The sequence below is a fragment of the Bufo gargarizans genome, chromosome 6 (assembly GCF_014858855.1).
Source record: "Bufo gargarizans isolate SCDJY-AF-19 chromosome 6, ASM1485885v1, whole genome shotgun sequence".
In the NCBI taxonomy this organism is placed as follows: domain Eukaryota; kingdom Metazoa; phylum Chordata; class Amphibia; order Anura; family Bufonidae; genus Bufo; species Bufo gargarizans.
In genome coordinates this window covers 226,741,539-226,768,740 of record NC_058085.1, presented here as the reverse complement: position 1 = coordinate 226,768,740, position 27,202 = coordinate 226,741,539, and the positions used below count along the sequence as shown (strand labels likewise).

The 27,202-nt window shown below is 43.3% G+C and overlaps 1 protein-coding gene across 1 annotated transcript in view; it reads left to right on the top strand.

Moving 5' to 3' along the window:
• Positions 1–20,884, top strand: part of CLCF1 (cardiotrophin like cytokine factor 1) — a 147,192-nt gene extending 126,308 nt beyond the window's left edge. Inside the window, exon 3 of the mRNA XM_044298849.1 lies at positions 19,043–20,884. Within this exon, the coding sequence (XP_044154784.1) occupies positions 19,043–19,531 (489 nt within the window). The 3' untranslated portion in view covers positions 19,532–20,884. The remainder of the gene's footprint in view (positions 1–19,042) is intronic.
• Positions 20,885–27,202: the final 6,318 nt, after the last annotated feature.

The following is a 27,202-nucleotide window of genomic DNA, read 5'->3' as shown; positions in this document are numbered from 1 at the left end:
TTGGCACATTGGCATCTGGATGTGGTCAATTAAAATCCGTTGGAACGGGTACTGGACTTTGGGGAGATATTTGGTTGGTGTATGCTCAGTTCTTCCTGGGTTGCACTGCACACAGATGAGGCAAGACTGAATATGCCTCACCAGGACAGGGGTTATCCCTGGGGCCACCCATATTTTATCATTTAGTTATTTCATGATGGTCTTAGATATCAGAGGATAGAGAGCTTTGACAGACATTTTCTCTTTCCTTGAGTCCACAGTCCCGATTCTTTCTCTTCTTGGGCTGACTCTTTCAGCCAATCCAATTTTTCTCGTGGCATGGCCTGCTTCTGTAACTGGACTAGCAGGTCCCAGGAGACCTCCTTTGGTTTCTATGTTAGGTCTGTTATGGACTCTGTTGCCATCAAGACTTGTGAGGTCTGTTCTTCCTCTTTCACTGCTGCTTGCTTTGCCACTTGATTAGCTAGGGCATTTCCTCTAGCTTCAGGGGTGTCAGCTAGACTGTGAGCCTCTACCTTAATCACTGCCGCTTGGGTGGGCAGGGGTACTGCTGCCATTAGAGCCACTACTGCTGAAGCATTCTTGATTGGGGTTCCTGCGGCCGTGATGTAATCCCGGGCCTTCCATATTACTCCAAAGTCATGAACTACCCCAAAGGCAAATCTAGAGTCAGTATAAATGTTGGCAGTTGAGTCTTTTGCCATGAGTCAGGCCTCAGTAAGGGCAATGAGTTCAGCCTCCTGTGCTGACTGGTCTGGGCGCAATTGTCTTGCACACAGCACCTCGTGCTCACTAGTGACTGCCATGCCTGTATGGAACTTTCCCTTGTCATCAGCGTACCTTGAGCCGTCCACAAAGAGAGTCCAGTGTGGATTCAGTAAAGGAGTGTCCTGAATTGATGGTGGCGTTCCTACTTCAGCCTCCATCAGTGAGGCAGTCATGTTCCAGTTCAGCATAAATAGAGTCAGAGGAACCCCATAGTTCTTATTCTTGAAGATCCACTTCGGCCTGTAGATCAATAAAATCTTTAGATTCTCCAGTATACTCCCCCCCTTGGGAGAGGAGCAGCAGGATTGAGGATGTGACATCTTTGAATAGTGACATTATCAGGTAGGAGCAGGCTACCTTGCAACCGTAGGTGACTAGTGATGTTGCGAACATAAAATTTTCTGTTCGCGAACGGCGAACTTGAATTTCCGCAAATGTTCACGAACCGGGCGAACCGCAATAGACTTCAGCAGGAAGGCGAATTTGAAAACCCACAGGTACTCTTTGTGGCCACAATAGTGATGGAAAAGTTGTTTCAAGGGGACTAACACCTGGACTGTGGCATGCCAGAGGGGGATCCATGGCAAAACTCCCATGGAAAATTACGTAGTTGACGCAGAGTGTGGTAAGTTGAAATCGCAATGCGATTTATAGAACTTGAATTAATCGCATTGCGATTTAAACTTTCTCAAATCCGACAGTACATTCTAGCATGGAGTCGTTCCCATGGTGATGGGGACGCTCCATGAGCACAGAAGTCAGCAGAAGTTCTGTTGAAATCGCAATGCGATTTATAGAACTTGAATTAATCGCATTGCGATTTCAACTTAGAGCTTCTGCCGACTTCCGTGCTCATGGAGCGTCCCCATCACCATGGGAACGGCTCCATGCTAGAATGTACTGTCGGATTTGAGAAAGTTGTAATCGCAGTGCGATTAATGCAGGTTATATTAATCGCATTGCGAATTCAACTTAAAGCTGCTGGGTTCCTAATGGTTGTATTGCTAGAATATAACAAAGATTGAGAATATAGTGCTATATTCGTTATATTCGTTAATTCTAGCAATACAACCATTAGGAACTTAGCTTGCATTCACTAGCTTGAATTTGCAATGCGATTAATATAACCTGCATTATTCGCATTGCGATTACAACTTAGATCTGAGTTCCCAATGGTTGTATTGCTAGAATTGACAACGAATATAGCACTATATTCTCAATCTTCGTTATATTCTATCAATATAACCATTAGGAACCCAGCTCTAAGTTGTAATCGCAATGCGAATAATATAACTTGTATTAACCGCCTCCGGACCGCCTAACGCAGATATGCGGTCCGGAGGCGGCAGCCCTGCGCACGACGACGCATATACGCGTCATCTCGCGAGGGCCGGGATTTCCTGTGAACACGCGCACACAGGCGCGCGCCCTCACAGGAACGGAAGGTAAGCGAGTGGATCTCCAGCCTGCCAGCGGCGATCGCTCGCTGGCAGGCTGGAGATCTGATTTTTTTAACCCCTAACAGGTATATTAGACGCTGTTTTGATAACAGCGTCTAATATACCTGCTACCTGGTCCTCTGGTGGTCCCTTTTGTTAGGATCGACTACCAGAGGACACAGGTAGGTCAGTAAAGTCGCACCAAACACCACTACACTACACCCCCCCCCCGGTCACTTATTAACCCCTTATGAACCCATGATCACCCCATATAAACTCCCTGATCACCCCCCTGTCATTGATCACCCCCCTGTCATTGATCACCCCCCTGTCAGGCTCCGTTCAGACGTCCGTATGATTTTTACGGATACACGGATACATGGATCGGATCCGCAAAACACATGCGGACGTCTGAACGGAGCCTTACAGGGGGGTGATCAATGACAGGCGGGTGATCACCCATATACACTCCTTGATCACCCCCTGTCATTGATCACCCCCCTGTAAGGCTCCATTCAGACGGCCGCATGTGTTTTGCGGATCCGATCCATGTATCCATGGATCCGTAAAAACATACGGACGTCTGAATGGAGCCTTACAGGGGGGGTGATCAATGACAGGGGGGTGACCCTGTCATTGATCACCCCCCTGTAAGGCTCCATTCAGACGGCCGCATGTGTTTTGCGGATCCATGTATCAGTGGATCCGTAAAAATCATACGGACGTCTGAATGGAGCCTTACCAGGGGGGTGATCAATGACAGGGGGGTGATCAGGGAGTCTATATTGGTGATCACCCCCCCTGTCATTGATCACCCCCCAGTCATTGATCACCCCCCTGTCATTGATCACCCCCTCCGTAAGGCTCCATTCAGACATTTTTTTTGGCCCAAGTTAGCGGAAATATATATTTTTGTTTGTTTGTTTTTTCTTACAAAGTCTCATATTCCACTAACTTGTGTCAAAAAATAAAATCTCACATGAACTCACCATACCCCTCACGGAATCCAAATAAATAAACATTTTTAGACATTTATATTCCAGACTTCTTCTCACGCTTTAGGGCCCCTAAAAAGACAGGGCAGTATAAATACCCCACATGTGACCCCATTTCGGAAAGAAGACACCCCAAGGTATTCCGTGAGGGGCATATTGAGTCCATGAAAGATTGAAATTTTTGTCCTAAGTTAGCGGAAAGTGAGACTTTGTGAGAAAAAAATAAAAAAAATCAATTTCCGCTAACTTATGCAAAAAAAAAAAAATTTCTATGAACTCGCCATGCCCCTCATTGAATACCTTGGGGTGTCTTCTTTCCAAAATGGGGTCACATGTGGGGTATTTATACTGCCCTGGCTTTTTAGGGGCCCGAAAGTGTGAGAAGAAGTCTGGGATCCAAATGTCTAAAAATGCCCTCCTAAAAGGAATTTGGGCACCTTTGCGCATCTAGGCTGCAAAAAAGTGTCACACATCTGGTATCGCCGTACTTAGGAGAAGTAGGGCAATGTGTTTTGGGGTGTCATTTTACATATACCCATGCTGGGTGAGAAAAATATCTTGGTCAAATGCCAACTTTGTATAAAAAAATGGGAAAAGTTATCTTTTGCCAAGATATTTCTCTCACCCAGCATGGTTATATGTAAAATGACACCCCAAAACACATTCCCCAACTTCTCCTGGGTACGGCGATACCAGATGTGTGACACTTTTTTGCAGCAAAGGTGGGCAAAGGGGCACACATTCCAAAGAGCACCTTTCGGATTTCACAGGCCATTTTTTACAGATTTTGATTGCAAACTACTTCTCACACATTTGGGCCCCTAAATTGCCAGGGCAGTATAACCACGCCACAAGTGACCCCATTTTGGAAAGAAGACACCCCAAGGTATTCCGTGAGGGGCACGCTGAGTTCCTCAAATTTTTTATTTTTTGTCACAAGTTAGCGGAAAATTATGATTTTTCTTTTTTTTTCTTTTTTCCTTACAAAGTCTCATATTCCACTAACTTGCGACAAAAAATAAAAAATTCTAGGAACTCACCATGCCCCTCACGGAATACCTTGTGGTGTCTTCTTTCCAAAATGGGGTCACATGTGGCGTAGTTATACTGCCCTGGCAATTTAAAAATGTATGAGAAGAACTTTGCAATCAAAATGTGTAAAAAATGGCCGGCAAAATCCGAAAGGTGCACTTTGGAATATGTGCCCCTTTGCCCACCTTGGCTGCAAAAAAGTGTCACACATGTGGTATCACCGTACTCAGGAGAAGTTGGGGAATGTGTTTTGGGGTGTCATTTTACATATACCCATGCTGGGTGAGAAAAATATCTTGGTCAAATGCCAACTTTGTATAAAGAAAATGGGAAAAGTTGTCTTTTGCCAAGATATTTCTCTCACCCAGCATGGGTATATGTAAAATGACACCCCAAAACACATTCCCCAACTTCTCCTGAGTACGGCGATACCAGATGTGTGACACTTTTTTGCAGCCTAGGTGGGCAAAGGGACCCATATTCCAAAGTGCACCTTTCGGATTTCGCAGGCCATTTTTTACACATTTTGATTGCAAAGTACTTCTCACACATATGGGCCCCTAAACTGCCAGGGCAGTATAACTACGCCACAAGTGACCCCATTTTGGAAAGAAGACACCCCAAGGTATTCCGTGAGGGGCCTGGCGAGTTCCTAGAATTTTTTATTTTTTGTCGCAAGTTAGTGGAATATGAGACTTTGTAAGAAAAAAAAAATTAAAATAAAAATCATCATTTTCCGCTAACTTGTGAATAAAAAATAAAAAGTTCTATGAACTCACTATGCCCATCAGCGAATACCTTAGGGAGTCTACTTTCCGAAATGGGGTCATTTGTGGGGTTTTTCTACTGTCTGGGCATTGTAGAACCTCAGGAAACATGACAGGTGCTCAGAAAGTCAGAGCTGCTTCAAAAAGCAGAAATTCACATTTTTGTACCATAGTTTGTAAACGCTATAACTTTTACCCAAACCATTTTTTTTTTTTGCCCAAACATTTTTTTTTATCAAAGACATGTAGAACAATAAATTTAGCGAAAAATTTATATATGGATGTTGTTGTTTTTTTGCAAAATTTTACAGCTGAAAGTGAAAAATGTCATTTTTTTTGCAAAAAATAGTTACATTTTGATTAATAACAAAAAATGTCAGCAGCAATAAAAAACCACCAAATGAAAGCTCTATTAGTGAGAAGAAAAGGAGGTAAAATTAATTTGGGTGGTAAGTTGCATGACCGAGCGATAAACGGTGAAAGTAGTGTAGTGCAGAAGTGTAAAAAGTGCTCTGGTCATGAAGGGGGTTTTAGCTAGCGGGGTTGAAGTGGTTAATCGCATTGCGATTACAACTTTGTTACACTGCAGCTTCAGAATTAATCTAAGATGGATGCTGTCCTTGCTTTTTGATAGGCGGTGGGAGGGTCTGGGAGGGAGGGTATGCTGATTGGCTGGAATGTGTCTGCTGACTGTGAGGTACAGGGTCAAAGTTTGCTCAATGATGACCTATAGGAGGCGGACCGAACATCACATATGTTCGCCCGCCGCGGCGAACACGAACGTGCGATATTCGCCGGAAACTGTTCTCTGGCGAATAGTTCGGGACATCTCTATAGGTGACGTTGATTAGTTAGATGCCTAGGTTTTGTTTGTTGGAGAATGGCAGAAATGTCATGTGGTGCTAGGATAGTGAGGGGGTGGCCTAGTACCATATCAGAAGTGGTGTACAGCAGGGCACTGGCTGCATGTATAGCTCTGACACAGTAAGGGGCTGCCCTGGCTTCTGGGTCCAGTCTCTTTGTATGCTAGGACTTTGGGGTCCTTCAGGGTCACAGTGCCTGGTGGGACATTGAGGTTTCCAATATCCTAGGGTCATTTGGCCCAGACAGTATCAGGGATGAGGTGCAAAATGGTTTGCAGCGAATCCACTTGCTCATATGAATCAGTGCAGAATTTTATTGTCAGACATCCGGCAGTCGTGAGCGTCACATAACTTGAACGAAAACCACAAAGAAGCGAGACAGTGTCTTATCACAAAGAGTATGTTAAACTAGCACAGCATATACTAGCATTTCTGAGAAAAGAAAATGTGGGGTCAACATCTCCCCCCGCAGCTGCACGTAGCTGTCCTGCAATGTGGTGGAATGATGTGCAAATTTTACTTTTGCCCATTTCTGTAGTTGCTCTATCAAAGTTCTGACCCTTCAGCTCAGGGATGGGAATGTGGTCCATTATCAGTGAGGAGTATTCGCCTGTCTTGTTCTCCACAATGCTTTGCAGGTCTAACCATGTGCATCCATATGTTTGGTGCACCTGAGATAGTTTTCTGTAAAATAGCATTGGGTGAATATCAGGATCTGGCAAGAGATTCACTATGGTCAACAACTGCTGTAGGGTGAAGGACACATATTTGGGTGGGCCCTGGGGGACGTGTTAGTGCCAGGGCTTCCCTAAGGGTTTCGTAATTGCCCCTATTTAGCTCTTGCATGTTTCTTTGCAATGCAGTAATCTGAGACTAAAGGGCGGTGTTTGGGTTCGGAGCAGCAGGACTACCCTCATTCCATAGTGCCAATTGGGGAGGAGTGGGAGTCCTTGTGCCCGACACAGATTCTACCGCCTCATCAGACTGCCTTTGATCAGTCTCTTCTGTCTGACCTCCCACCGTTATGGGTGGAGGGGTTGTGATTTGACGGGGAGTCATAAAAGTGCCACCCGGGTTTATCATCGGGTACAGCGTAGAGACCACCGGGACACTAGGGGTGACGGGGGGATCCGGGCCAAAGGAGATTAAAAGGTACAGCCATGGGCGTTGGCTGTGGAAAAGTTGGCACCGTAGCGGGGACTTATGAGACGTGCTGGGGAACTACAGAGCGGTGGTTATGTGGGCGTAAAGCACCACAGGCTACTTATGTATTACTGGAGGCGGAATTCTGTTGACCGCACACTTTACAAGTCCAGCCTTTTTCCTGTATGATGCCACCATCATAGGGTGGTGGCTGCTCTTGCCCAGGTAATATACCGGGTTTACAGTAGTATCTCCGGCTGCTTTTATCATAATTTAATTCCCCCCCCCCCCCCATCTTTTCAAATTCCTTAGTACAGTTCAACCACACACGGACGGTATCTATTAATTTTTCATCCTTCAGTGTGCCACCTTTTAGTATATTATAAAAAAAAAAATCTAACTTGCTTAAACATTTAACACGTACTGCTCAGGGGAACAGTAACCCTTCAGGACACTTTCATAGTTTCCCATCTCGCCTCACTCTGTGAGACCTTCATAACCTATACTTGTATCAAGTGCTCAGATATCTCTTTAGTCAGACCTTCGACTTACTGACTAAGTCTGACCGCCTCCTCCACATCTGTGTTCCGGGCAGACGCCTTTGGCTGTCCCACGATACAGGAAATTGAGGTAGACTTTTGATATCTAACGTTCTACACAGATACTCAAGGTTCTCCCTATTTCCACATAACGAGATAATGAAATTTACAACACATCAAGTTATTATCAAATACATGGGGTTCTTACTTTCATGCCCTCGAGGACGTCCCAAGCTGACATGGCACCCCTCAGACAGGCATGGATGGACTACACCAAAGGACACATGGAGGTAAGATAAGACAGTTTTCTTAACTCTTATCACGGGCCTGCAGTCCCGATGTCCGTTAGTGAGGTTCTTCTCGTCTGATCTCTGGGGGTGCTGTATCAGGGGATCCTATCCTCGAGCCTCACGTTGGGCTGCCAACTGTTTTGGATCTGATCAATGGTCAGTAAAGTTGATGTGCTGGTCCATATTATAGAAATTGGTTTACAGCCCTGAAGAGGAATGACACTGACACACGCAGGTGGTGGGAGTCATCGCATATCTCTGGTTTATTGCGACGCAGCAGACAGTCTATATGTAAACAGGAAATGTAGAACAGGAAAATGTGGGGGAAGCAGTGTGGCGTATGTCTTTACTATGTGCTATAAGCTATGTATTTTCTGTCACATCTGTGTGCGAGAGGAGGTTCACCCCCCAGCCCCCCCCCCCCCTCCAGGTGGGTAAAGCTGTTACTTTCTGTTATAACTGCGCCCAGACACTAATAGTATAAAGATAATGTCCCCCAAAAATAATTGTGCTAAGCTGATACTATGCCAGGGTGCCCCCCAAAGTAACAGTGCTCCCCAAAATCCCATCAATAGAAATAATTCTCTGCCAGAGCACACTTAGTAGTAATAATGCCCCTTTAGTGCCCTAGTAATCATGTTCCTCATAGCCCACCAGTAGTAGTAAAGCTCCCCATAATACCCCCTAGTAGTACTAATTCTCCCTATAATATGACAGTACATGAAATACCCCCGCTTAGTGCCCGCAGTTGAGCTAATGTCTCCATAATGTATGTCAGTATAAAATACCCCTATATAGTGCCCCAGTAAATGCCCTCATAGTCCTCCTCTCCCCCTTCCCCATAGTGTCCCCCATAATATGCCAGTAAGAAAATGCCCCTTCTTAGTGCCCCAGCAGATGCCCCTATAGTGCTCCTCTCCCCCACAATGTGTCAGTAAAAAAAATGCCCCTTCTTAGTGCCACCATATGCCCCAATAGTGCACCACTCCCCCATAGTGCCCCCAAATAATGCCCCATAGTGCCGCTCTCCCCTAATGTGCCAGTAAAAAAATGCCCCCTTAGTGCCACCAAATGCCATAGTGCCCCCCATAATGTTCCAATACAAAAGGCCCCTTTAGAGCCCCCACTTCCCCATGGTGCCCCAAAATAATGCCCCTATAGTAACACCAGATGCCCCATAGTGCTGCTCTCCCCTATAGTGCCCCCCAGAATGTGCCAATAATTAAAAAAAAGCCACTTTAGAGCCCCATGATACCCCCATAGTGCTCCTCTCCCCCATGGTGCCCCCCCATAATGTGCCAGTAAGAAATGCCCCCATAGTGCCAGCTCCTCCAATAGTGCCAGCTCCCCTCATAGTGTAAGACCCCCCATAGTGCCAGCTCCCCCCCATAGTGCCAGCCCCCCATAATGCTAGCCCCCCCATAGTGCCAGCCCCCTTATAGTGCAAGCCCCCCATAGTGCCAAATCCCCACCAATAGTGCCAGATCCCCCCAATAGTGTCAGCCCCCTTATAGTGTCAGCCCCCTTATAGTGCCAGCCCCCCCATAGTGCTAGCTCCCCCATAGTGCTAGGTCCCCTATAGTGCCAGCCCCCCCTATAGTGCCAGCCCCCCAATAGTGCCAGATCCCCCCCAATAGTGCCAGATCTCCCCATAGTGTCAGCCCCCCCATAGTGCTAGCTCCCCTATAGTGCCAGCCCCCCTATAGTGCTAGCTCCCCCATGGTGCCAGCCCCACCTATAGTGCCAGCCTCACCTATAGTGCTAGCTCCCCATAGTGCCAGCCCCCCTATAGTGCCAGCTCCCCTATAGTGCCAGCTCCCCTATAGTGCCAGCCCCCCTATAGTGCCAGATCCCCCCCAATAGTGCCAGCTCCCTTATAGTGCCAGCCCCCCTATAGTGCAAGCCCCTCCTATAGTGACTTACCTCCATCAGCAGCGATGCAGGCCTCTTCCGGCCTGTGTCCCTGCTGTGTGCTGCCCGACTCAGGCGGCGCGATGAAAATGACGTCATCGCGCTGCCTGAGCCGGCCTCTGATAGGCTGCAGGCATTAGTGCCTGCGGCCTATCAGAAGAACAGGGGAGGGACACTCCTCTCCCTGAGTCCCTCGCCTGCCCCACAGCACACAGCACCACCCTGCCGCCGCAATTATATCCAGGGCCGCGCCGCCTGTGGTGATCGGCGGCGCGGCCCTGAAGAATAAAAAATATAAATAATTTTTGTTAAAGATGGGCGGCCCCCCGGCCCTGGCTAGGCGGGTAAACACTTGACCACTGAGGAAGGGAGAGTGAATCATTCCGAAATGCGTCTGGTGTAATAAGTGGACGTACCCACAACAAAAGTCCTCCAGAATACTATATGGACATACAGAAAGAATCTTGAAGTAAAAGGAAAAAGAACGGGTTTACCTTCTTCCGATTCTAAAACGCAAAGATATTCGCGGTATAGAGCGTACGAGCTCCCGCGATCTGTTGAGCTACTCCCGTGAGATCTGAACTTGCTTAGCTTGAGGAGAGGAACGAGGGACGCCGGCAAATACTCCGAGCTCTACACCAAGCGACCGGGAGACATTGGACTAAACGGTAAGCCAAATACCGATAAAGATTTCACTTATATATTGGCAAAGTGGAAATTTAAAGCGAGACTCCAGGAACAGTGTTACCTGAATTCACCAGAGAATATATGAGCATATTGTGATTTTATAACAAGTGCAAAGTGCAAATCTGAGACCAAACGCTTGAGTGCTTGCTCACTTTCTCATATTTATTAGGCTACTTTCACACTAGCGTTCTGCTGTCCGCTCGTGAGCTCCGTTTGAAGGAGCTCACGAGAGGAGCAGAACGCTTCCATCCAGCCCTGATGCAGTCTGAATGGATGCGGATCCGCTCAGACTGCATCAGTCTGGCGGCGTTCAGCCTCCGCTCTGCTCGCCTCCGCACGGCCAGGCGGACAGCTGAACGCGCCTGGCCGTGCGGAGGCGTGCGGATCCGTCCAGACTTACAATGTCAGTCAATGGGAACGCATCCGCTTGAAGATGACACCATATGGCTCAATCTTCAAGCGGATCCGTCCCCCGTTGACTTTACATTGAAAGTCTGAACGGATCCGCTCAGGCTACTTTCGCACTTAGAAATTTTTCTAAGTTATTAATGCAGACGGATCCGTACTGAACGGATCCGATCAAACGCAAGTGTGAAAGTAGCCTTACCTACCAACAGAGGGTTGGGTGTTCCCCTCTATCTGAGCTTGTAGCACTATACCATAGCTACTTACAAGTGAGCCACCTCGACCTATTGTAATCATATTGTAAATGTTATTTTATTTTTTTAGGACATTAGAATGCTTCCAAGTTTAGAAGCAATTTTTCAAATTTTAAACAACATTTCTAAAACAATTTTTTTAAGCACCAATTTTGAGGAACTTACATAATGGAAACCACCCATTTTAGAAACTACACCTCTCAAATTTTTCATAACTGATGTTACATACTTTGTTAACCCTTTATGTGTTCCACAAGAATTTAAGGAAAATGGGGGCAAAATGTAAAATTTCATTTTTTATGCCGATTTTTCAGGTTAATCTATTTTTTTCTTGCAACACAGCAAGGGTCAACAACAAACTAAACCTCAATATGCATTACTCTGATTCTGCAGTTTACAGACATACCCCATATGTGGTAGTAAACTGCTGTTGGGGCACATGGCAGTGGTCAGAAGGAAAGGAGCACCATATGGTTTTTGGAGGCAGATTTTTCTAGAATGGTTATTGGGCCCCATTTTGGAAACTACACCCTTCAAATAATATATTAAGGGGGTTACTGAGCACTTTGACCCCCTAAGCATTTTACGGAATTTGAAAACACTTGGCTGTGAAAATAAAAAGTTTCATTTCTTCCAATAAAATGTTGCTTTAGCCCCAAATTTTTAATTTTCACAAGGGGTAACAGGAGAAAAAGCACCCCATAATTTGTTGCCCATTTTCTCCTGAATACGGCAACACCCCATATGTGGTGGTAAACTTCTGGGAGGGCACATGGCAGGATTCAGAATGGAAGGAGCAACATAATGCTTTTGCAGCGTAGATTTTGATGGATTGGTTTATGGGCGCTATTGTTTTTTATTTTTTGAGTGATTGTCTTATGTGGGGGCTCATTTTTTGCGGGATGAAGTGAACTTTTTGTGAGGCAAGGTGAAAAAAAGGTTTTGGTGTATTTTTTTTATTTTTTTTTAGAGGGGGCATATAGTGTGATATTTTAATACAGCAACTTGTTACGAACGTGGCAATACCCAATATGTCTATTATTTTAATTTTTGTTAAGTTTTACACAGTAAATGCATTTTTTAACAGAAAGAAATCTTGTTTTTGTGTTTTCTGACTGCCTTTTTTTTAAATATTTCTGGCTATTGTCTTAGGTACGGTCTCATTTTTTGCGGGATGAGATGGAGGTTTGATCAGTACAATTTTGGGGTACATGAGACTTTTTGATTGCTTGGTGTTACACTTTTTGTGAGGGAAAGTGACCAAAAAATGTCTGTTTTGGCACTGTTTTTTGTTTGTTTTTTTTACTGAATTTACCTGACAGGATGGATCATGTGATATTTTTAGAGCCAGTCGATACGGACACGACAATACCTAATATGTATACTTTTCCTTTTTTTCTATTTTTTACAATTATTTTTTTACTTAATTATGGGGAAAAAAAACGCTTTTTTGTACTTAAAACTAAAAAAAAAATATTCTGCAAAACTTTTAACTTTTTTTAAACTTTTTCCCCCACAACTTTTGGGGGTCTGATCCCCTTTACAATGCATTACAATACTTCTGTATTGTAATGGATTGGCTGTAAGTGTATTACTCACTGTTATACACCTACAGCCTTCCTGCCTGTGTGATCCAGGGGACTGGATCTCACAGGCTAACAGGGAAGGCAGCATGATGCCTAAGGCCTCTTTCTCACTTGCGTTGTCCGGACCCGGCGTGTACTCCACTTGCCGGAATTACACGCCGGATCCGGAAAAACGCAAGTGTACTGAAAGCATTTGAAGACGGATCCATCTTCAAAATGCTTTCAGTGTTACTATGGCAGCCAGGATGCTATTAAAGTCCTGGTTGCCATAGTAGGAGCGGGGAGCGGGGGAGCGGTATACTTACAGTCCGCACGGCTCCCGGGGCGCTCCAGAGTGACGTTAGAGCACCCCACGCGCATGGATGACGTGCCTTGCGAGCACGTCATCCATGTGCGTGGGGCACCCTGACGTCACTCTGGAGCGCCCCGGGAGCCGCACGGATGGTAAGTATGCTGCTCCCCCGCTACACTTTGCCATGGTAACCACTCTAAAAAAGCTAATCGTCGGATCCGGCAATGCGCCGAAACGACGTTTAGCTTAAGGCCGGATCCGGATCAATGCCTTTCAATGGGCATTAATTCCGGATCCGGCCTTGCGGCAAGTCTTCAGGATTTTTGGCCGGAGCAAAAAGCGCAGCATGCTGCGGTATTTTCTCCGGCCAAAAAACGTTCCGTTCCGGAACTGAAGGCATCCTGATGCATCCTGAACGGATTTCACTCCTTTCAGAATGCATTAGGATAAAACTGATCAGGATTCTTCCGGCATAGAGCCCCCGACGACTCTATGTGAAAGAGCCCTAAGGAAGCCGTCCCAGCCATCAGGTCCCTGTCACAGCAGCTCGGGTACCCGATAGGGACCGGGAGGGAGCTGACCACGGCATAGTGAGGGTTAATGCGCCATCAGTGTTTTCACCGATGCCAGTGCATACAGCAGGGGTCCGGCTAACGGAAACAGCCGGTCCCCTGCAGCTGATTTGGCAGGTGCAGCCCCTGCACCCACCCGATCAGTGCAGCTTAGTACTACGGTGCTAGTTGGGAAGTCACTTCCAGCAGCGCCGTACTATTACGGCGCTGGTTGGGAAGGGGTTAAACAAAATGTTTAAAAACACACTTCACTGTTTAATTTACTGTTGCTGAGCCTTTTCTGATAGAGTGATATTGACTAGCCACATGTGTGGGCGTTGCATGAAAGGGGGTTGCAAAGAATTTGCTGAGGGGTCCACGTTAAAAAATTTGCTGTGGGGTCCAGTCATTTCTAGTTACGCCACTGCCCAACATATTCTAGATAGAGGGGTGCAGTTCACTTCACATCTGATCCGCAAGATGTGCATAAGCCCTCAGTGTTTTATTCAGTGATTTCCTTCAGTTATTGTGAAACAAAACCAGATCAAAAACACAGAAAAGAGTAGTTTTTACACCAGGCACTCTCCTCATCATAAATTAGCCTAATCTTAAGGCAGCATAGTGTAAAAGGCTCTCCTAGACTTTTTGTAGCAGTCCAAAGCTGTAAATTGACCTGTATTCAATCGGTTTTCAAAATCGAAATTCTACAAAAAGTCTATATGACGCCCCAACCTTACAGCCTTATAGTAGTCCAGCTATTAGAAACTTGACCACAATGGTCGTATCAATTTAATTATCCAAATGTATTGTTTGCTCATACATCTGATTCCTCAACAGCAAAATATGACATCATTGCGGCTCATGTACAGATGTAGGAATCTTCATCTTGATTCTGTACATGATAACAAAAAGTTGCATTCCTGGACATCATTAATAACTGTGGGATAAATGAGACTCTGGTAAAGTCTTGATGTCAATGTGTCAACAACCTACCATCTATTGAAAGTTTTGAAAAGAGGATGTTCTCTGTCAAATGAGTGCCAAACTGTATTATTTGCATAAAACACATAAAGCTGCAATTACAGAGTATAATTTAGCAAGTGCATATTCTGATCAGTTTGGAAAATTTATGTGTCTTCAATATAGACATTTTAAAACAACCCGTGTTCCATATCTAAAAAGCGCTATTAGTGTGTTAAAGGGACACTGACAGGCCCAAAAAGCATATTTAGGGGTATATATGACAGTATAGGTCTTATAAAGGGTATTAGAATCATCTAAGTATCCCCCCTGTCCACCTCATAAATGCAGTAAAAAGAAGTTTTATAACCTGCTTTCCTGGCGTTCAATCTGCCCAAGGGGCGGTGCTTCATATCAATTTGCGCCCAGCCAGCCTCGCCACAACTGCCGTTTGAAGCGCCGCCCAGCTCATCAATATTCACTGAGCTGGGCGGCTACTCTGAAGCGCTGTACTAGTGTCCCCGGCCATCTTCAGCGCATGTGCCCGGCACCCTCACTGGCCGGGATCGCATGCGCTGTGCCCGGCGCATGCGCATAAAACAGACGCACAATGCAATCCCGACCAGTGAGGGTGCCGGGCACATGCGCTGAAGATGGCCGGGGACACTAGTACAGCGCTTCAGAGTAGCCGCCCAGCTCAGTGAATATTGATGAGCTGGGCGGCGCTTCAAACGGCAGTTGTGGCGAGGCTGGCTGGGCGCAAATTGATATGAAGCACCGCCCCTTGGGCAGATTGAACGCCAGGAAAGCAGGTTATAAAACTTCTTTTTACTGCATTTATGAGGTGGACAGGGGGGATACTTAGATGATTCTAATACCCTTTATAAGACCTATACTGTCATATATACCCCTAAATATGCTTTTTGGGCCTGTCAGTGTCCCTTTAAAGAACTCTGCCGAGGGGAATTTAAATTCCTTGTGGCTACTACATCCCAGGTTCTTATCCAGGATTAATTCAGCATATGAAGTGTCCAACAAAAACAGAAAAGCATGGATCACAAATCGACATGCTATGCATCCGTCTAGCATTGCTTCTCTGTGTAATTAATAGCATAGAGGCCAATAACCTAGTTCCTGCTGGTGCAGTGCTGTCTGTGGTCTCCAAGTGGTGCCGCGCCAAATTAGAGCAGGTATCCTCTTGTAGAGGCAACTTGACGTGGTGAGCAAGCTTATGCATTTTGATCAAAATGTATACAAATTCCTCAAGTACAATATGTAGAATATGGGGCTACATACTATTAACTACACTGAAAAGCAATGCTAATTGTGCTGAGAAGCATTGATAGATCGATGTATAGCATGTGCAATCCATATTTTTGTCTTTTTGTTGGATATTTCAATTCAGCTTATAACATTATTTTAAGGTATTGCTCATGATATTGTCACGGAAGGTGTACAGAAAACTAGAAGACACAAAATGAAGATCCGACTGACTGGATCCAAAACTAAGGAACCAAAGGGTTAGCCCTGCAACAGCCCTGGCTCTCTCCCTTACTGCTCAGCCTATGCAAAAATCTCTATGGTAGATGATTGCATACACTCGTTCCTCGACTGTTTGACACCTGAACACCCTATAATAGTGAGGGGACACGACCACAGGCTCCCTACACTAAATATGGAGGGAGTCAGGGTCACCTAGGATCCAGCAAACAGGAAAACACAAATGAATGAACAAACTTATCTGTAGAAGAATCAGTAGTAGCATCCAGCATGCACACACTCCAGGAAGTTGTTAACCCTTTCAACACCAGGGAAGGGAAGACATCAACTTAAAGGGGAAGTGCACACAACTCAAACTCTGTGCACACCAAACAGGGAATGTGCACACATATAAAGGCAGGTTGCCAGGTGCAACCGCATGCACATTGCAGCAAGCTGCCCAGCACCAGCTCATGCTGCCAAACTGCAAAACAACCACATGTTGCCAGCGGCAACCACAAGTGAGGCAACATACTAGCAGCCCTCACCTGTGGCTGAACAACAACACCAGACCGCAGGCAACAGCATGCAGACACAGGAGTCACGACCATGACCATGGTCGTGACAGATATGGCCCATAATGATATATATTTTGCTTGTAATTAGATACAGATATCCATCCAATTTCCACTATTTTAATCTTTGGGTGGTGGACTGTGGCAGAGGAAGCTTTATTAGGAAGCTATGATTTTTTTGTAGTATTAGACCTACTAGAGAGAAGTAGATAGACTTCCATAGGACACAAAAATTGTGGTTCTTGATTAACCACCTTTAGCTATGCCTATCACCTTCTTAAAGGGGTTCTACATGTTTTTTCTTACTGATGATCTATACTCTGGCTATCATCTGTTGAAAAAGGCAGCGCTGCTTGCAGTAGCGCCACAACCTACTCGCTGTTTACCGCAGTCCAATGACGTTATGATTTTTTTCACTGTCCTGGCCGCGGCTCCACCCCATTGAAGAAAATTAGGCTGAGCAGTGAAATAATTGAAATGGCTAAGCAGTGAAATAATTGTGATGTCACTGGCCTGCAGTAAACAGTGAGAAGTCCACGGTGCTACTGTGAGTGCCTCTATCTTCTCAAACGGCAGAGGTCCCGGATGTTGTACCACCACTGATCAGATGCTGATGATCTATCCAAAGGATAGATCATCAGTAAGAAAAAAAATTGTAAACCCCTTTAAATTCAGCTTTACTGGTGATGGTTTCAATTTTTAATGTTGTAATGGAGCTATGCAATAAATATAATTTTGTCTATGTTAATATATGTTGTGAGCTTTTTTTGTAAATTTCTCTGAAGTTCTTACAACTTATTCTCAGAATGGAAAGTAAACATTGGGGCCCATAAATTGTATGGGGTCTGGCAAAGGCTTGATTTTGTACTTAAAACCACAAATGAGGTTACCAGCATGAGATTCATATTTGTACTCATGGCAAACCAATGCAGTCTGTGTGATGAGATTGATCCTGGTGTTTTGTTTCAGGAATGTAGATGCATAAACATTAAAGTTCCGTGTGTAGATCCACATACACTTTGTGTGTACACTCAGATACCCTTGCACAACTACACACTTCCCCAAGGCAACAATCAGCCATTCTGTATACAAAGGTTAGGCATAAGGTGTCATTGGATCCATGTATCTATGTGTATATTGACATAAACACTCACTTCTGTATATATACACATATTCACAAATAATTATGTCTTCAAGGTTGCACCCCCCCTCTATCCGACTCATTTTGCTCTACTCCTCTACATTTCTCTTTACACTACCAAGAATGCACCATGACTCCCCTGGGACCTGATTGCAGAATGAGTAGCTCTTAGTGATATACAGTATACATTGCCAGCTATTTATATAACATGCAAATAAACAAGTTGATGTTACATAAGCAGACAGAACAAGTATCACCGTCAAATTTGATATGTATGTATGTATGGGGAGAACAAGACATGCCTGCCATTCTCTCTGGGAAAGTATCAAATATGACCCAGCCAGTCTATAGAAATTATAATAAAATTAAGTAACATGACAGGTTATACTTTGTCACAGTTCACAAACTTTCTGTTAAATCTACATAAATGTAGGTTAAATGGGTTGTCAAGCGAGTCAAATATTTTTGGCAAGAGGTCAGGTTTAAAAAAAGGAAGTCATACTCACCTCACCAATCCTCCACATTTCACATTCTGAAACACTTTTATATTCTGATTATAAAATTGTCTAAGTTATTATCCACTAATATTTTTTGTTAGTTACTAGTGTTGAGCGCAAATTTTTATCGCAAATTTCTATCGCGGCACTTTGAGAATTCGCAAAGATGTAGAATATAGTGCTATATGTTCATAACCGCGAATATTCTAGATTTTATTTTCATCAGTAACCCCCCTTCTTGCTTGTGGGCTAATGTGAAGGTTGTAATATCTTTGTTAGAGTTTAGCAACATCCCTAGCAACCAATAGGAAAGTTGCCTACCCCTTTACTATGTAAGAAACTCCCCAGCAGTCTTTTTCTGGTGTTTTTTTTGCAGTTCTGAGAGAGAGAGAGAACAGTGACATTTCTGTGCTTTCATCTGGATCCTACTCCTTATCCAATTACATTAGATAGTTAGTTAGCTCATATATATAATACAGATAGTTAGTGGGAGACAGGTTCCAGTGTAGGGTGTTAGGTAGTGTGATAGGAATTACTGTACTGTGCATTTTCTCCAGTTTCAGGAAACTTCTAGCAGCTTGAAAAATGTAGCAAAAGTGAGCCACGCCTGTATTGCACGCGCAATACGTGCATATTTTATTGCCGATTTTCGCAATCAAGAAAATAGTGACAAAATCACGAATTCTCAAATTTATCGCAAATAGTAGGCCAAAAGTTCGTGAAATAGCCCGAAAACTAATATTTCCCATCACTAACTAGCAAAGATAAGTGAAAGAGGGAGACTCTTGTGAAAAGAACAGATTTATAATTTAATGTGTGATCATAATCTTCTACATTTTATTTTTTGTTTTCTTTCTTCTTCCTTTAGCTAAATTATCTTGGTCCACCTTTCAACGATCCTGAATTCAACCCTCCACGTGCTATAGGACCAGAAACTATTCCTAGTGCCTCAGTGGACCTTCATATGTGGCGGAATCTGAATGACAGTCTGCGATTGGCAGAAAACCATCGGGCGTACAGTGTTCTTCTTTGCTACTTGCGCTCAATTGATGGTGAAGTAGCACGAACTGAACTACGAAGGAGCTTGGGTCGATTCTGTACCAGCTTACAGGGACTAGTTGTTAGTATTGCTGGGGTAATGTCTTCACTGGGATACAATCCCCCACCTGAACTGGCCACTTCTTCTCCTCCAGGTTTAGGATTTGGAAAGAGTAATGACTTTCTACGCAAGATGGAGGACTTTTGGCTTCTCAAAGAGCTGCAGATTTGGCTATGGAGGTCAGCAAAGGACTTTAATCGATTGAAAAGGAAAGTACCAGCAGTGGTCTCCTTCCGAATGGAATCCCATGGCTTTTAAATATACGAGACTGATGGAACACAAGCATAGTATAACCTTGTGATTTATTCGGTATCAAGAGGGAAGTCTAAGCCACAATAATGTACTTTGTGATAAGTTCAGAATTACAGTTCTTGGGCATTTACCGTAGCTTCCTTATCAATGAGCAAAATATGGAATATTTGAACTCTGCCAAACACAGCACATGGTAGAAATGATGTCATGATTTTACAAAGTTTGAAACTTAAGTCCGTAGAATTCCCACAATATTTTCTTTCTCAAAACTAAAATTGAAGAAAATTGCTAGAGGTGGAAAGATGTTTCATAAATAGCTGAAGCCTAAGCCATAACCCGACTGACTGGTTATTCATCATTAAAGACCTTTATCAACCACATAAGATAGCATGGGTTCATGCTGTTTTCACAGGTTCATGCTTCCTTGTGCATATCATTACACAGGAAGTCCCCCCTCAGCCAATTTCTTTTTATGCCACTCTAAGCCTTTTTTTTTTAATTACATGTGGGGGTTTTGGATTCCCAGATAATTTTGACTATGACCCAGTGTATCTTTGGTCTTTAAAGAACCAGTAGCGAAATATTGTAGAGGCTCTTATGTATTCCTTGTATCTATCTGTTTTAGTTCACGTGCCAGTTATGGCTTGTCTGCAGTCTTTGATCCTTCTTCCCCTCTGACATGGCTTGTCCAATGCAACCTACTGTACATTTCCTATTAGATTTCCAGCTTGCCAGAAACTGGACCGTGGAGTTTCATAACACTGAACTTGCTTTGCTTTGAATCCTGTCTAATGATAGCAATTGATAGATCAGTGACATAGAACCTAACTCATATTGCAGAGTCTCTGCATTCCTATGAGATGCAGCTTCAGCCTACCTGTCCTCTGCTGCTCATTTGCACACAGAATACAGGGGACAGCAGCATCTCATAGAATAAACTGGAGATTCTGCACACACAGATACTTTAGTATACACAGGCAATGTGAGTCAGGTGAATTTTTTACCTAATGATTGTATAAAGTTGCCTATTATATTTCTGCCCTCCTGATCCCTTAGATCAGAAATTATATATTCAGCAGAACCATATGTATGGAGGGTCATACAGAGGAGCAAGTAGGGGACCCTCGTTGCACAGGGGAAGTGTCAGAGAGCAGCCAGGACGGTTTTGAAAAATGATTTAATTAACCTATAGTTCAGAGTAAGGGCTCGTTCACACAACCGCTGCCCCTCCATTGCTGTATTGCGGCGGGTCCGCAATACACAGGGCACCAGCCGTGTGCATTCCGCATCACGGATGCGGACCCATTCACTTAAATGGGTCTGCAAATCTGGAGATGCGGTGCGGAACGGAAGCATGGAACGGAACCCCACGGAAGCACTACAGGGGCTTCCGTTCCGTGCATCCGCACCGCAAAAAGATAAAACTTGCTCTATATTTTTGCGGAACGGACAGATCGCGGACCCATTCAAGTGAACGGGTCCGCAATCCGCATGCGGCTGGCCCACGGTCAGTGCCCGTGTATTGCAGACCGCAATTTGCGGTCCATAGCACGGGCACGGAGGGGCAACGGTCATGTGAACAAGCTCCAAGTCAGTTACTCTGGAGAGACTGACTTGTCAACAGAGGAGAGCAGGCTGTGGACAGTTCGTCAGATTCCGATCACATGCCACAGCTGCCCATAATAAAAGGGTTCAAACAGTATGGATGCAACTGAGCTGGCATGGAACAAATGACACTGCTAGAATATTATTTTTTAAATATAGAGGTTTCTATGGTGTAAAAGTAAACTGAGAAACTGAACTTTATAATAAAATGTTGATGGCTCAAAAATGTATTTGACAGGTCAACACGCTGTTGCATAGATCCTCTACTTCCACTATATGATGTTGTACCTTTTTAAAAGTGTAGTCCAATTTGACAAGTGAATTTCATCTACTCTACCAAATTCTATTACGAGGTAATCCAGAGAGATCTTCTGTTCAGTATACTCATCTCTTGGAAAGGGAGGAGAGTGGTCTCAAAGAGAGTCTCTTTTGCTTTGGAAGATCTTTCTTTTACTGCACAGATAATATGTTGATTTGAATTGGCAATGTGAAATGTTTAATTTCTCCTGTTATAACACCGCAGAAAAATGCAATAGTCAATGCAAATTTCTCCACATATAACAGCTGACCTCCGGGGGTCCCAGTGATGGGGGCAATTCGTGGTCGGCTCATTTCCAAAGGATTATTCTAAGCAGCAACTGTTGATGGAGGACACTTAAGTTGTTGCATGTTGATGCTGCTATTGGTGCTAGGAATTGTATAACAACAAAAAAAAAAAAAAGATTAGGAAATGGCATCCATACAGTGATACTGGTTGTCTTTGTACTTCCATGAACATGCAAGATATGGAAGTGAGTTGTGTAAAACAGAGATCCCTTCTCCCCACTATTACATTAGAAAACAGGTTCTAATGAACCAGTGAGACAGCTCATACAATGATACATTCAATGATATTTTGCTATGAGAACTCATGAATGAGAAGCTCTCTGATAATTATTTATTGTTAAATGCTATCATTTCATAATAAGTACTGAGTAAGTTTGTTTGTCTGTCAATGTCCACACAACACTACTAGCTCGAGTTCTCTTCTGGCATATTATGATCATAAAAATATCAGGTCTCATAACCAGTCAGAATACAACTTTTATTATTCTAGTATGACAATCTGATTTGACAATCTGGTTGTCAAGAGGCCTAACCTACCATGTCAACTCACTGAACACATAGGGAAGAGGAGAAGAATGATTTAACAAACCTACTATTGATAGACAATATGTATGCAAAGTTTAAATCTATTTATTTTATACAGTTAATTAAATTTTAACTTTCTTAAGCATAATTTCAAACACAATCTTGGCTACCTGTATGCCATACATTTCTTGTTGTTGCTCTGCGATGTTCCCAGATTCCCGTCAGAAATAGTAGTCAGTGAAGAGAGGTACTCTTTTCTGCTTGAACAATAGTCTTCGTTTTAAAGTCAAATAGCTCATTCCCTGTAAAAATCTCATTTTATTAATGTTTTCCAGCCATGTATTTGTTGTAGCAAATAAAGAATGACTAACGAGCTCTCTTCTCAGACTTTGGTAAACAAGGTAGAGTCAATGCATTCAAAACTGATTTGGTGGATTATGTCCCAGCAACATAATGTCAATGACAAACTTGTGCATAGGACAATTACATTTGTAAAGGGAACAGCCCTCACTGAACCTGATGTTTGTCATAAAATACTGAAGTTTAGCTGCAGGTTTGTGAAGTCTAAAATGATCTTACTGCTTTATAGTATATCCAGATATCTATGTAGAAATAACATAGTTATAGCATTGCTAGTTGACATTGTAGCCTTGGGTGTAGAGATGCAGTGCCAGTCACTCACCGGATAAGTTTGTTAAAGCTATTTCATGATGATTTAATGCCCACAAGAATTATATCCAATAGCCAACATTTTTTACAAATCAACTTTCCTGTTGTCACTAGGACCACCATATCTGGTCCCTGAACTTTAAACAGCCTCTCAAGACCATACCATATATTTAGTGGATCCATGGGTGAGGAGGAACAAAATTTTAACTAGGGACTATACATTTATAAGCCTGTTTAATGAAGGGCACCATGCTGGTAACCAGGTTGGTCCACTAATTCTTACTACATAGGACATTCTGATTTTATAAGGGAAATTCATACCACCATGCAGTAACTATTGGATAGTAGATGATGGCAGCCAGCAGGTTAGTTTGGCTCCTTTAGTTGCTAGGGCCCTTTGATACTGCCAAGCTATCATACATAGCTATCACTTAAATGTGCAGCTATATTCATGTATTTATGCCTAATGCATAAACAAGATGAATAGTCAGGGTCAGACTGGCCCACCAGAGTACCAGAGCTCTGATAATAATGGACCCCAAATTAAACAGGGCACTTAAGGTCCTATATACACAGTGGGTGAACCCTCAGAATCATTTCCCCTAGTGGGCCTAGGGGACTTCAGCCCGATGCTGTATATAGTATATGTGCATGTACATAGTTGTATGTATGTAAATATAAATATACTTGTTTGGGGGCTTTCCTGTATTAGTTTTCCATAACCGTCAAAACTAGGACTTCACTAAAGGACCTCAAACCCAAAATACTAATTACCTTAAAGAAAACTTATAAGTTAGGTCATGTCCACAATTTTTTAACTTTGAAAACAAGATATTAGAGTCAGATATGTATAATAGCCAGGTTGAATACAATCTGCCACTTGGTCCAGTTGATCTCTTCTGGATCCACTAGTGATGTTGTAGACCTAATTAAGGGTATCGAGTGCAATATTCAACACACATTGGCACATTCATAAATGTTTAGCACTTTAAGCCATTTCATCTACCACCTCATCTTACTGTACTGGTCAAATATTTGGTCAATTGCCTTCACTCTTATATATGTTCAGCACCAAAATATTGGATTTGTTTTTTCAAAGAGTTTACCCAACGAATCACATAAAAAAATAATATCTCTGTATCTGATTGGTTTGGTTAAGGCCATGATTCATAATGATTTACTATCAATTGTAAAGTGAAACTGACAGTGTACATAATTCTAGAACAATATGTGTGGTCAGATACATATGTTCACATCTGATTGTCTATCCATATGCCACTTGATTATTTTATACATGTTTTTGGTGTACGTCTTCTTTTTCTTCTATGTATGTACATATTTATTTATTGCATTTGAAATGTTATTTATTTTCTCGTTGTATTTATTGAGGTATCGCTAGAGATACTGTACTTACAGGTATACAAAGACTGATTATGGTATAAACCTATGCCTATAGGGAGGTCTGACTGTATATATCTAAAATGGTTCATTCTCATTATCTGTTGTATTGGCATCCTTCGCTAGTGTCATAAACGTGTGTCATAACAAACAATGCATTATAGAGGTAAGTCTCTGTGTATGTACACACAAGTTCTAGAGTTATACATATGTTTCAGAATGTATAAATAATGTATTCAATAGAGCAGTTCTAGTGATATGGATACAGACACGCCATGTGTCTCAGGCTAAACGTTTAATAAACTGATTATTCTTTACCTTTTGTATTTGTGCAATCGTAGCAGTATTTATTTTCTGACGTGTAAGTCTACTTTCACACTAGCGTTTTGGCTTTCCATTTGTGAGAGCCGTTCAGAGCTCTCACAAGCGGTCCAAAACGGATCATTTTAATTCTAATGCATTCTGAAAGGAAAAGGATCCGCTCAGAATGCATCAGTTTGCATCAGTTCAGTCTCCATTCCGCTTGGGAGATGAACACCAAAATGCTGCTTGCAGTCTGATGAAACTGAGCCAAACTGATCCGTTCTGTCACACAATATAAGTCAATAGGAACAGATCCATTTTCACTGACACAACACAATCTAGCACAATAGAAAACTGATCCGTCCTCCATTGACTTTCAATGATGTTCAAGACGGATCCGTCTTGGCTATGTTAAAGATAATACAAACAGATGTGTTCTGAATGGATGCAGACGATTGTATTATCCGTCCATGACAAATCCGCACAAAAAAGTGTGAAAGTAGCCTAAGTTATACACCTGCATGGATTAAATTGTGTGACTATGTGAAGCATAAAATGAAATCATGCCCTTCTCATTCCTTAATGGCATCTCCACCCAGTGTCAGATTTCTTACTTTAAGCCAAGTTCCCTTAAAACAGATAAAATCAAGCCCATGATGCAAATGATAGAACTGCAATCTTCCTTGATGTATGGTGACTGACCTGTTACAACAATAGCCTGGAGCAGCAATGACAAAGCAGCAATAAAGGGAGGTTTGTGAATTGTACCATAGACACTGTAGTCAAGGTACTGTATGAGTTGTCTATACATGTAGAAAGAACCAGTTTAGATCACAGGATAGATGTGAACATTGTTTGTCTTTATTGCTGGTCATACATATGTGTTGAGAATAGATAATCTGCTCATTTGTAGAAGGACTGAAATCAGTTGAAACCCTTTTCCATGAACAAATTAGGCATGTCCAGTCAGTGCATTCTCTTGTTTGTTGGTCACAAGAAACTAGGATGTCAGCCATCCATACCATAGAGCAAATAAATCTAGCTCTGGCTCGTGACTCTTTTTAAGGTATTTTCTCAATAAGCCTTCAATGTATGATGCAGAATAGTGTAAGCCGTGTACCGGGGTGGACTCCCTAGGATACAGCGAAGTCACTAACGAGGAAACCAACTCCAACACCAGCTTTTGCCAAAACAGAATTTTACTAACACGTGGTAATAAGCACAACCACAAATGCTGAGAACATAAAATGTACATACACCCAGCCCAAAGTCTGAGACCCCTGTGTTGCCTGGTGCCCTCTGATGGATGCCAGAGGACATTTTCGGTGATTTACCTACTGGCGGACACAACTAAAACTGCCTTATTACCCTGAAGCAAACACGAACAATTGTTTGAGTGCTTAGTATGGGCTTGCCTGCTGTGCAACACAACAGTTTACAATCTTGCCGTGCTCTATAGTATTCCCCCTCCCATAACTAGTCCGGTAGCACGTGCCTGATTATTAGTTCTGAGCAAAACGCTGAACTGGATAGAGTTTGTGGAGGTGTTTATCAGCTCTCAACTGTGCAATGTCCCTTTTAGTAATGAAGTCCTTGTAGTAACAGTAGCAACACTTTAGATCTGACACAAAGCAGAGACCCTAACTAGCTAACTACAGGCCTGGTCTCAGTCTATAGGCACCAACACTGCAGTGAGTTGTGTGCACAATCTTACCAACCTGGGTCTGCTCTTTATCCACTGATAACTCTGAACCGAACAACCAGTCTGTCCAGCAGACATGAGGTTCCACAGGGTATGCAGCTTTGTTCCTTAGCTCTTGTCAGCAAGCCTTCCTGGAAACAGTCCTCCTTTCCCTGGACAGGATCTGGATCTTGGACAATGATCAGCTTCACTCAGCTGCAGCTGTGGTCACTTAGGTGTCAATCAGTTTCTCTGCTCACACACAGTTCCTCAGCTCGCTTCTAAGATGGCTGCAGCTTCTTCTAGCAAGTTATCAAACTCCACCTTCCTTTGAATATTCAAATATCTGCAGTCTATTACCTGTGTTAAAGAAACAGTGGCCTCTTGTGGCCAAACAGCAGAATATCAGTCCTGACCATTTAACTTAATCCACACAAAAACAATGTTCAAACAATGAGAGCTGCTTCTCAATCTCACAATAGCACAAGCCCAGGGATGCTGACAAGCTCCCACCCCTAACTCAGCTTCAATAACTTGAATGAGCTGAACAGCAGTTCTAGGTAAGACTTATATGGACATCACTGTGCATGTTCAGCAGTTAAGGTTCTGATGGTCGGTTTCCCACAAATCATATATCAATAGTCAGGCACAGAGGCTCAGTGGTTAGCACTGGAGTCTTGCAGCGCCGGGGTCCTAGGTTCAAATCTGGGCAAGGACAACATCTGCAGGTTTCCTCTGGGTACTCCGGTTTCCTTCTACACTCCAAAAGCATACTGACAGGGAACTTAGATTGTGAGCCCTATTGGGGGCCAGAATGATGCCAATGTCTTTAAAGAGCTGTGGTATATGTCAGTGTTATATAAGTAAATAAAATAAATAATGAATGAAAT